Raw genomic sequence first — 12,132 nt, 5'->3', positions numbered from 1 at the left:
ACAATCTGTACCAATATATATAATCTTATAATATGTATGCAAGAATTAATTGTCATTTGTTGATTCTCTTAATTTATTTTTCAGTGAATTACTGCTATAAACTTAGCCTGCTAGGGTTTTATTATTATTTTTCATTCTATTTAAATGATTTTGATATTCTGAAAGAAATGGCTCCGTTATCATATAAGAAATAGAAAGTACATATGTTTGCATATAAAATGCAATTTTAGGGGAAAAAAATTCCTGCATTATACTTTCCATATAAAATAAGCAAGAAAATCTTTTTTTAGAAGAAAATCTATTTTTCTTTTGGTCTATGAACCCTTGATATTTTCAAAATCGAGTTACTGTTAGGTTTATACCAGAGAGAACTCTCCCAATGTGATTTTTTTTATTCACAAGATTCAAATTCAAGACTTTACTTAAAGAAAATTAAGTCCCTCCACTCGACCCAACTTCTATTAGTACAAGAAAATCTATTTCTTTAAGGGCGTGCGTACTTCATCACTCGCTAACTTTATAGCTCTATGTAGTTCAACTTAATTTGGAATGCCAAGGAAAAGAAAAACACTTTTCTCTGCTGATGCTTCTGATTTCTGAATGCAATTTTTTACTTGATGATTGTCCAATACATTCTGCTGTATGGAAAAAAAAAAAGGTGATGATGAGATAATGATTCAAATACTTTTCATTACACTACCCACTACTACCATCATACCCTTTCAGCACTCAGTTTCACCTCATTCACTAGCCTTTCATTCTATAGATTCTCTCTCTCTCTGTCTCCCTCCATCTGTGGATGGACTGAAATCTACACTTGAATGCCCCTCTCAGGGAAACATCAGCATGACAACCCTGCACTTGCACTTTTTCCTTGCCAATAATTAATTTTTAACCTGTCTTTTTCTTTTTATTTTCTTTTTTTTTCCCTGCTGCTTTGGTTTGCTCTCTTTATCTATCTCTACCTCTATCCCTTTTGTCCCTCATTCTCTTCATCTCTCTATTAAATTTGCACTGTATCTTTCTCTCCGCTCCTCTATTTATACGTCCTTTTGAGCTTTTCATCCTTCCAAAAGACAGGATCAGTATTTCTGTATCTATATATAACCAAGAGAGTTTGTGTGTGTAATAACATATAATGTCTCCTGCTGCTTCCTCTAGGTGGTGTCCAACACCAGAGCAGCTCATGATCTTGGAAGAGTTATATAGGAGTGGGATTAGAACTCCTATTGCTTCTCAAATTCAAAGAATCACTGCCCACCTCTCTTTATACGGCAAGATTGAAGGCAAGAATGTGTTCTATTGGTTTCAAAACCACAAGGCAAGAGATAGACAGAAGCTTAGAAGGAAACTCATTAAGCAGCTGCAACAGAACCACATTTATCATCCTGATCGTCACCTGCAGGAGAATCAATCAAACCACCACCACCAACACCATCCCCTTCCTAGCTACTTTAATCCTCCTGCTTCTACTTCACCACCTTTTCGTCCACTTTCCTATCATAACTCTCCTGTCTTTCTTCCCCGGGTGAGGTTCTTCATTACTTGAATGTTTCTAGCTAGTCCAATGATATGGATTTTCTTCCCCAGGTTACATTTTGATTCTTAACTAATTATATGTTATTGGAGCAGGGAGGACTAGAAGGTGCAGCAACACAAATGATGATGAATCACCCATGGAAGGTGGAGATTCCACAAAACGTCCAAATGGAGAATTCCTTGATGAGAATGTACGGCCAAGATTGGATGATGATGATGATGGAAGTGGGTCCTCCCTCCCCGTGCAGCAGCAGCAGCAGCAACACAAGACCACTTGAAACACTTGAACTCTTCCCAATCACAGCAACAAATCTCAAAGAAGAGTGCAATAACAACAACATATCATCATCGTCTAACTAAAGCAAAAAATTGCATATGGTTTCTGATCACTTTCTCTATCTAGCTAGCTAGGTTGATATGTAGGCACATTTATCAACTTCTGAATGTATGTGACTTGTTCAATACATTTGTGATTTGTCTTGGTTTCTGCTATATATTATGCATATGTGTCTACCTAGGCACTAGAGGGAGAAAGATCTCAATTGTCTAGTGAGTAATGTTACTTATCCTTTCTCTCTCTTGCTTCTACTGGTACTGCTTTGCCTACCTATTTATTAGTACTGTTTAATTTTCCATTTTAGAATCTGCATTGGGCTTCAAAAGAATGTGTTGTTTTGTATTGCTTTGCATTTTTCAACTTGTCTCCATGTACCTAAAGCTGCTCAGAGCGGGACACTGCTACTGCCATTGCTTTGGACTATCAGATTTTCTTTTGGTCTTGGACCTCACAGACGAGTCAAAGCTTTGTTACGATCATCTTTTTTTTTTCCTTTAATTTTATTTTTAAATATATATCTACTGGGTACATTAGTTGTTGTCATATTTTCAAAATAAATTTCATAATATATATATATATATATATATATATATATATATATTATTTTATTAAAGATAGACCATCTAGTTAATCAGGGAATAATTTTATGGATTTTATTATATGTTTAAGTATAAGGAGTGGAGAGATTTCAAATTTAAATTTCTCATTTATCTTTTCTAAGAATATTTATCTTTGTGTTAAAAAGAAAGAAAGCTGGCTTGCAGACAGGCCATCTAAGCCAAGTTTAAAATTTTCATAATAAAAGAAAAAAATAAATAAAATCTTGATTCAAAATTTGTTCAACCATTAATTGATAAGAAACGCATCTTTTCATGAGACAAGAAAAAAGGGCATATCAGGCAATGGCCTATGCTACAATAAAAGCCTGCATTGTAGCTTGGTGCAACGTCAAATTTAGTGGAATATTCCAATCCAGTGGTTATTTTTTTTTTTTAAAAGAGCAACCTAAAATAGGCGATAGTACTCAAAGAATTGCTGGATCATAGAACCAAAAACAATAGTTTGCAGCAAAGTTATGCTGCCTCATCAACATTGAAAATCATGAAATTCTAAGTTTAAGTCAGTCTAGCTAAGTTTATATACATAGTTTTTGCTCAAGTTTTACAACTTGGGACATGTTTCTATCGAGGATTTCTTATGGAATCCAAATATCTTTTCATTTTTTGCTCGATGGAATCAATAGCAAGAAATTTCTATAAAAATTTTATACGTGCAACACTTTCAGAAATTCTCCTCGTGAAATTCAAAGCGAGTTGTTGATTCCAAGCAGAATTCATGGCAAAGATTCTTCAGTGGTTTGGCAAGTGTTGGAAGACGCCTAAAACATTAAGAAATAACAATTACAAATATCATGAACATTAAGCATACATACCATTTTTTGTTGCTTTCAATTCAATTTATTTTTGCCAATTATAACAATAAAATTCCTTATTAATTAGCTCCCTATCCGCAAAATTCCAATGATTTATTGAAACTAAAGGCATTCGTTAATTGGCAATTACATCCAAACGTTTATCCTGTGTGCAATCATGATTTTAGCCAAATTCATTTGAGCACTTGCTAAAGCAATATAATGGGCCGGGGCACGTTTTGCTTCATGTGAAAAAGGAGATCCTTCTGATAAATGGAGTTGCTCCAATTCCTATACCTGTGAGCAAGAGGATATCATACTTGCTGTTACTTTGAGCTGGGGCTCCATATGGTCCCTTGAAGAGGATCTGCTAAACTCTGCCACAAGAAAGTAGCCATTAGACTTGACTTTTTAAAAGCCAAAAGGAACAAGTATACAACTAAAATTTGACTCACGTTGCTTATATCTCTTTACATATAGCAAGGAGATGTTGCATACATCGAAGTGGTGATAGGATTCAGATTTCACAATGCAGAAAGTCTCGTGGACTGATACATTCTTATTCATGAATTTCTTACTCTGATCATTAATATCATGCATGAAAAACCTATTAAAGAAAATAGTTTGGGGTTACCTTTTCAAAAATATATTTGAAGCTTGTAGGTCAATCTCCCAAGGTCCTAATATGGACACTCAAGTAATCATCTCCGGCAGCAGATGTGATGGAGAAGAGATGCCTGCAGTAATGTATGAGAATTCGAGTTGCTGCTGGGTATTTTTCTTTTAATTACATATGTGGGGGAGGGGAAGTCGAACCTGGGTCTCCATCACTGCCTGCAAATGATAATAGGAATCAAAACTGAGTCTGAATTATGGAGAAATAAAGGGGCCAGGAAAGATTAATCACATATTACCAATGCAAACCTTAATTAATGACTCTCGCTTGATGTTTATGTTCTTGATATCGTGAAAGGACTCTTTCACTAACATAAAACAGTAGTGGAACGACAATATATACGCATCCATGTCTGCAAGAATAATATATAAGATTCAAGATAATGCATACATATAAGTAGGCAATAGATCGTAAAGGATTTACACACCATCTTCTCATAACAGGGTTTTGGAAAAAATTAGGCAGAAGCCATGTTCTGGAGGACATAATGTGCATACCAGAAGGCATAGAACCCTGCCAAACGGTGAAATGCCCCTGGCAACCTGACGACATTCCTTCTGAAATAGTGTGTGCTCAATGTAGATGAGAACCCGATTATAAGTGTGTGCAAAATCCCAGTAACGCCTAGTGCAAGGGTCCATAATTTGTGCTGCTCGAACTTTAACAAGGTTCTAGTAAGCATCATGAACTTTAGTTTAGGGCATGAACTCAACAGTGGGAAATTACAAGCCTAATGTGCGATACGTAAAGAACAGTCCCATGTACCAGCGGCCTAGTTCTTTTGGCGTATAACAGGCAATGACCTTCATATTCGAAAAACTCGTTTCTTTAACAATTAAAAAAAATAATAATATATTACTCTAAGCTAATTGCTTGGTCCAAATCTAAATAGATCAGTGAAGTTAAAAATTTAAAATTTTATAAGAATTTAATTCGATTAATTATTTTTTTATTAATTTTTATCTTTTAATGAGAAAAATTTCATTCTTTTTAATTTTAAAAAAATAAAAATTAAATATAATTAGATAAAAATTTAATTGAATTATTTTTTTTATAAATATTTATTTCAAACTGAACTCGTGTGGGTGAGTTAAGTATTTTTTACATAGCTAGATAAAATTCACATGGAGAAGTGTTTTTTTTTTTATTTAAATTAAGAGTATTTTTATATCAATTTATATTTATTGAAATTAAATTTATTTTTTTATTATTGATATAAAAATAAAAATTTATGTAAATTACTTTTAATTATATACGGATTAAAACCATATGATGAAATTACATTGATTGATGTTACACTAATACATTTTGTCAATCAGTTAATTAGCCAAATAAGTTGATTACAAAATTTCAAATAATTGTAAAAAAAAAATTAATTAATTGGAAAAAACGACGTCGTACGCAAATTTGGGAGAACAGGGAGCCTGAAGACCCTACTGAATCCAACGGCCGGAAAATTTTCGAAAAAATCGCAGTCAGAAAGAATGAGTCGCGACGGTCAGTCCATCTGAGACTCAGTGAGTTACTGAGTCAGGAAGTCTCTCTCTCACCATTCTCTTTTCCACTGTCTCCCTCTCTATTCCCTTCTGCTGCGCATTCTCTCTTTTTCATTCGCTGGAGCCCTTTTTCGTCTTTTCCACTTCCTCTTCTTCTCCAAATCAGACGGCCCACTCTCCTCCACGTCAACATCGTCTTCTTCACCACCCCTCCTGTCATCGTCCTTCTCCTCTCTCTCTTTCTCTCTTATCATTTTCCTTTTTATATTTATATGTATACGCAATAACCGCCTCTCTCAACCCTAGGGTTTCACAAACATTATCACCTCTCTGTCTCTCTCGAATGCCTCGACTTTCGGTCTTCGCTCTCCAATCTCGGCGTCGAAGTTTAATTCTTCGCGGAGGAGGTAATGGATTTAATTTTATTTTTTTTTTATGGGTTTTGGAAAAAATTTTCCCCCTTTCTTCTCATTTATTGTGATTTCTAGCTCTTGTATTTGCAATTTTTAAGGCTTTTTATGCTGGGTTCGTTTATTTTAGGGTTTTGATTTGGTTCCGTTCGCAAAATTTGAAATTTTGAGTGAATAATTGGAGTGGGCACAAAGTGGTGATTGGCTTCTTGTTGTTGGGAAGGAGTGATGGCGATTGAGAAGAACAGCTTCAAGGGGTCTAGGTTCGATCCAGAGTTTTCTCCCAATAGTAGGGAGACCATGTCCAGTGATGAGGATGAGGTTCAGCGTCGGGTCTCCGCTGCTGAATATGATGATGACGATGATGAATTTGATGATGCGGATTCTGGGGCGGGATCGGATGACTTTGACTTGTTAGAATTAGGGGAAACTGGGGCTGAGTTTTGTCAAATTGGGAATTTAACTTGTAGTGTTACTTTTGAATTGTATGATCTTTCGGGTTTAGAGGATATATTGTCTGTTGATGTGTGGAATGAAGTTTTAACTGACGAGGAGAGATTTAGCCTCACTAAATATCTGCCTGATTTGGATCAGGACACCTTTATGCGAACTCTTAAAGAGCTTTTTGAGGGTCAGAATTTCCATTTTGGCAGCCCTATTAAGAAGCTGTTTGAGATGTTGAAAGGAGGGTTGTGTGAGCCAAGGGTTGCTCTTTATAGAGAGGGTTTGGGTTTCTTTCAGAAGCGGCAGCATTACCATCTTTTGAGGAAGCATCAGAATAATATGGTCAGTAATTTATGTCAGATAAGGGATGCTTGGCTTAATTGCAGGGGGTATAGCATTGAAGAGAAGCTTAGAGTTTTGAATATTATTAAGAGTGAAAAGAATTTGATTTATGAGAAGATGGAGGAAGATTTGGAGAGTAAGTCATCAGAGAGAGAGGAATTAGGTGATAGGCTAAGGGGCAAAAGGGTTAAGGATAGGAAAAGTGCTGTCAAATTGGGTCTTAATTCTGCATGTGGGGCTGGTTCGAATTTGGAATTGGCTTCACGAATATCTTCAGTGGGTTTAGAAGTGCCAAAGTATCGAAAGCAGAATCCAAAGGGTATACTGAAGTTGTCTGCATCAAAAACTTTTTCACCAAAGGAGACGGTGAGCCATTTCCCTTCTGTTTATGCAAATTCTAGGCCACATGGTTTGCCAGCTCCAATTTCTCGTCAGAAGGTGATGGGGCTTGAATCAAGGGCAGCACTTAGGTTAACAAATCAGATGATAATTAATGATGATGATTTTGATGATGATAATGATGCTGAAGATGCTGTGTATGGGATGAGCTTCCAACAAGATTACAATGTAGCACATAGTGGCATGATGGACAAATCTGGGGTTCTAAAGGCAGGAAAGAAGCATGACCTATTGAAAAGTGAGGAATTAGGCACTGACAGTTTCACAGGCTTTCCTTTCTCTTCAAAGAATGATTTACATGCCTATGGGATGAACAGGAATGCAAATCAACTGTCAGAAATGAAAGGGGTTGCAGCTAAGCCACCCAAAATTCAAACTTCCCTGGAGTTTGTCAAAAAGGCCAAGTATCCTGAAAATGTTCAGCAATTCGCTTTTGGAGATCACCTGAAGTCACTGAAAGGCCGATCACATCTAACTGTGAAGGGTAACCGGGTTGACTTATCAGAGCATGGTGAAACCATTTGGCATGGAAAGAACCAAGGACATGCCATCTCCATGGGTTCCTCACTGAAATCTGATGATCGGAATATGAGAAGCAAGAAGTGGAAAGCAGGGAGGGAGTCCCCAGATCTCAATGTTAAAACACATCGAGCTTCTTCTCCACAGGTGAATGATAGAATCCTGCTTTCTGACTTGAAAGCAAAATCATCTAAGGAGAAAATCAAAGCAAATTTTGTGCAGAATGGAGGGCCAGATAAAGGAGGTAAGAAATTGAACAGGATGTTTGCAAAAAATGAAGAAACAGAATCAGACTCATCTGAACAATTTGACAATGATGATGATGATCCTTTGGTGAGAAGCAAGTCAACTTATCCCAGTGGCAGCATGGAGGTTTCTCGAACATCCTTGTTAAAATCTGGCCTAGATGCTAAGAAGGGAAAATTTGTTAAGAAAGATATGCAGGAGAAAGCACTGGCTTTTGGTGGAATGACAGATTTCTCCAAAAATATGGGTGGCTTTAGTGAGCTTGGGCGCATCCCAGGATACTCGTCAAAAGCAAAACAGAAAGGTAAGATGCGAGACAGCAGTCCATTGCATATCTCTGGAACTAAAGTTTTGGAAAACAGCTCTCCATTTGGTTTGGGTAAAGTTACAGATGATGATGACAGGAAAAAAAGTCACAAAATTGTCAAGAATGGACAGTTGCTAGAATCTGCTGAGAGGTTACATATGTCTTCATTGAAAGCCTACCCTACTGACCGAAAGCAGAAAGGGGAGGTCAGTAACAATTACACTATTGATGAGGAGGATGATTCTTTTGAAACGCGTCTATTGGCAGATGAAAATGCACTAGCTAGATTGGGTAGAAGAGCATATGTTCCTGATCGACGTGACAGATCTGATGCATCAGTTCAAGGGTTCAACTTAATGACAAAGAAACGGAAAGCTAAGGAGGAATTGACCAACCTTGATAGAAGAGACGAAGATGGCAATGTGCAGTCTAGCCTTAAGCAGCAAATTGATGACTCCATTTCATTGAAGAAAAAGGGAAAAAGAAAAGTGGAGTCTGACACTGGCACTTCAGACATGGAAACTCCTGAGCCACCTCTTACAGAAATGGGAGCAGCAGACATGGGCATAGATTCCAAACCACAAAAAAAGCCATATACACCAATTACTCCTACTGTTCATACTGGCTTCTCATTTTCCATTATACATCTTCTTTCAGCAGTTCGCCTGGCGATGATCAGTCCTCTCCCAGAAGATTCCTTGGAAGTCATCAAACCTAGTGACGGGCATAATGGAAAGCATGAAGGTGGCACAAATGGTGTTGTTTCTTGTGAGAGTGCAGATGTAAATAAATCTGACCATGCTCTGCAGGTGAATGTGCCTTCTCTTACTATACAAGAAATTGTTAACCGTGTCAGATCAAACCCTGGGGATCCTTGTATTCTTGAGACACAAGAGCCTCTTCAGGATCTGGTCAGAGGAGTTCTCAAGATACTTTCATCAAAAACAGCTCCTTTGGGAGCAAAGGGTTGGAAGGCACTAGGGGTTTATGAAAAATCTGCAAAGAGTTGGTCTTGGATTGGTCCAGTTTCCCATACTTCAACGGATCATGAGACTATTGAGGAGGTAACATCTCCTGAATATTGGGGCCTTCCTCATAAAATGCTTGTCAAGTTGGTTGATTCATTTGCTAATTGGCTGAAAAGTGGTCAAGAGACTCTTCAGCAAATTGGAAGTCTTCCAGCACCACCCGTGTCATTGATGCAATGTAACCTGGATGAGAAAGAAAGGTTCAGGGACCTGAGAGCTCAGAAGAGTCTCAACACTATTAGCCCAAGTTCTGAAGAAGTGAGGGCTTATTTCCGTAAGGAAGAATTTTTAAGGTATTCCATTCCTGACAGAGCCTTCTCATACACAGCAGCTGATAGTAAAAAATCCATTGTTGCTCCTTTGAGACGGTGTGGTGGTAAGCCAACTTCAAAAGCCCGAGACCATTTCATGCTGAAGCGTGATCGGCCTCCCCATGTTACAATTCTTTGTCTTGTAAGAGATGCAGCTGCCAGATTGCCTGGAAGTATGGGCACTAGAGCAGATGTTTGTACCTTGATAAGGGACTCTCAGTATATTGTTGAAGACGTGTCTGATGCTCAAGTGAATCAGGTAGTCAGTGGAGCCTTGGACCGTTTACATTATGAGCGTGATCCTTGTGTACAATTTGATGGGGAGAGGAAATTGTGGGTTTACTTACACAGAGAGAGAGAAGAAGAAGATTTTGAAGATGATGGTACTTCATCTACAAAGAAATGGAAGAGACAGAAAAAGGATCCAGCTGACCAACCTGACCAAGGAGCTGTAACTGTGGCTTTTCATGGGAATGTGGATCAGTCTGGATTTGATTTGGGCTCTGACCTCAATGTTGCACCATCAGGCCCTGATGATGATAAAAGAACAAAACTTGTGCATAATGATGCGAAACAAAGCATGGAGGACAATGCTGAGACTAGTCATGTGTCAGAACAAAGCAACATGCATCAGGGTCATCCAGTGGTTTGGGATACCCTTAGTTTAAATCCAATGCGAGAAAATAAATTGTTATGTCAAGAAAATTCAACAAATGAAGATTTTGATGATGAGACGTTTGGGAGAGAGAGGCCAGTTGGATTGTTAAGTGCAAGCTTGTCATGAGAATATTTCAGGTAGTTTTCAATATTTTTAATTCCTTGAAAATGTACAGTATTTTTTACTCAAATGCCTTTATAACATGATAGTTTAATTTGTTTTTAAATCTGTCATTTTCTAGCTTTGCTCTTAATGTGAGAATTCCATCAAGATATGCTAATTCCGAGAGTTCCTTTGAAACTGTTGTTTAGCCTCTTTAAGTCTTGAAAGTATTTTTGGGCATAGTTGAGAGTTTCATTTTTTGATCTCAATAATCTATTGTCGTCAAATGAATTTCAAGTTTTCTAATTTGCTCAAGCTTCAGAATGTGACGAATACTAATCTAATGTAGTATACAACAGGACACCAACTATCCTCCAGAAGTTGGTGGTCTAATTTTTTTCTTTTTTCCTTTTTGGTTGGGATCAACAATACTGTGCTGTAGGGCTGGTTTTGCCATATTAAGACATAGCATTGACCTAAAGCCATTCGGAACAATTGTTTCATGCAAAACTAGTTAAGAGTAGGGTTGTCTCCGAAGTCTGAAGTTCCTTCCCAATAGTTTGATTGAAGTGCTATAACTGGATAATGCCTTTATATTTATATGAAATATTGATATGTAATTCTTTGACAAAGATGCCTTTTTGGTTGAAAGTTGTTGGGGATTGACAAAAAAATATAAAATTTGTTTTCTAGAGCAGAGTATATTTTGTCAAGTTGAAGGCTCACTTGCCTGGGCTTTTCTGGAAGGGTCATTTTGATCTGTTCCATTATGAAGCCAGATGGTTTTGCTGGGTGCTTGTAGCCTATTTGGACCTTCCCTTGGATTTGAATTGGCTATGTTTAGCTTGGAACAGTCTTTCTCATATAGCTTGGATTATTTTAAATGCATGAGTTTTAAGATTGATTTCATGCATTAGTCTGACCCAGGCTTTGTATTGCAAAATAGCAACTTCCCGAAAAACACTCTTGAGAGAGATTGTGTAGTTGAACTCACGGACCATTATATGGTCAACATCTTTTGTTGACAAGCACAAGTGTGTCTGGCAATATCTTTTGTCGACTGATTAGCCTTTTCTCAATAGATAAACTGCTATACTTTTTTAAGCAGACATATTCGTAATTTTGTTTCGAAGTGGAGCATATCTTATAACATTTTGAGTAGATCTTTTCTGTTCTTGCTTTAAAGTTGTATGTACTTACCATGTTAAGAGTTTTTTAACAGAGGAGAGCTTCACCATGTTTTGCAGGCCTGAGGTCCGTCTATGTCAGAAATCATGGTTAGTTCTCTTGAGGGTGGGTGCCATGCCCATACGTAAAAGGTTAAATGTATATTGATTTGATGCACAATGTAGAATAGTAAGAGATAATTTGTTGGGGCTCAGAAATATGTTCAGTACAGGTGGATGCTTATATGGTCCTAAATTTTCCCCCTTTTTTCTATTTTTTTTTTAATTATCTAGATTAATTTGAAATATAGTTCATTGTTTCCCTTGATATGAGTTCAGGAGGAGGATTTGGCATTTGTGTAGTGAGGCATCATGGTAAAACCTTAGCTGGCTGTACATATGGTTTAGATAAGGTAATTAAAAAGAATTTAAAGTTTTTTTTTTTAATACATATTCTGTACAGCGTTCATTCACTGGTCAGAGCTGCAATCAATTCTTGATTTTGCGAGTGGAGGAATAAATTTCCTGCCAACATGTGTACGCCAAATTAATAAGCTTTTGCCTCTTCAATCTTTGTCTCTTTTCGTTAGGTGTATGTGGGAGAGAAGAGGAAAAAAAAAAAAATTTAGTCAGATAATTATTTATAGCTATTTTTTAAATGTCTCATCTAAAGCACAGTTTTAAGGTGTTTTGATCAGCTATTAGATATAACTAAACTAATAATTGATAGTCATGTAAATT

The 12,132-nt window shown here is 37.0% G+C and overlaps 2 protein-coding genes across 2 annotated transcripts; both read left to right on the top strand.

The window, feature by feature from the left end:
* The first annotated feature begins 1,138 nt into the window (after positions 1-1,138).
* On the top strand, positions 1,139-1,899 carry LOC110646516 (WUSCHEL-related homeobox 3-like). Its single transcript, XM_058143470.1, has 2 exons — positions 1,139-1,528; positions 1,633-1,899. The coding sequence occupies exons 1-2, from the start codon at positions 1,139-1,141 to the stop codon at positions 1,897-1,899; spliced, it is 657 nt and encodes a 218-aa protein (XP_057999453.1).
* Positions 1,900-5,430: 3,531 nt separating this feature from the next.
* Positions 5,431-11,838, top strand: LOC110654447 (uncharacterized). The gene is made up of 3 exons (XM_021810439.2): positions 5,431-5,866; positions 6,000-10,260; positions 11,473-11,838. Exon 2 carries the CDS (start codon positions 6,098-6,100, stop codon positions 10,247-10,249), a length of 4,152 nt encoding a protein of 1,383 aa, XP_021666131.2. The 5' UTR covers positions 5,431-5,866; positions 6,000-6,097; the 3' UTR covers positions 10,250-10,260; positions 11,473-11,838.
* The last annotated feature ends 294 nt before the right edge of the window (positions 11,839-12,132 follow it).

Source organism: Hevea brasiliensis, chromosome 3 (genome assembly GCF_030052815.1).
Source record: "Hevea brasiliensis isolate MT/VB/25A 57/8 chromosome 3, ASM3005281v1, whole genome shotgun sequence".
Taxonomy (NCBI): domain Eukaryota; kingdom Viridiplantae; phylum Streptophyta; class Magnoliopsida; order Malpighiales; family Euphorbiaceae; genus Hevea; species Hevea brasiliensis.
The sequence above is the reverse complement of the archived record's forward strand: the minus strand, read 5'-3'. Positions and strand labels throughout refer to the sequence as shown.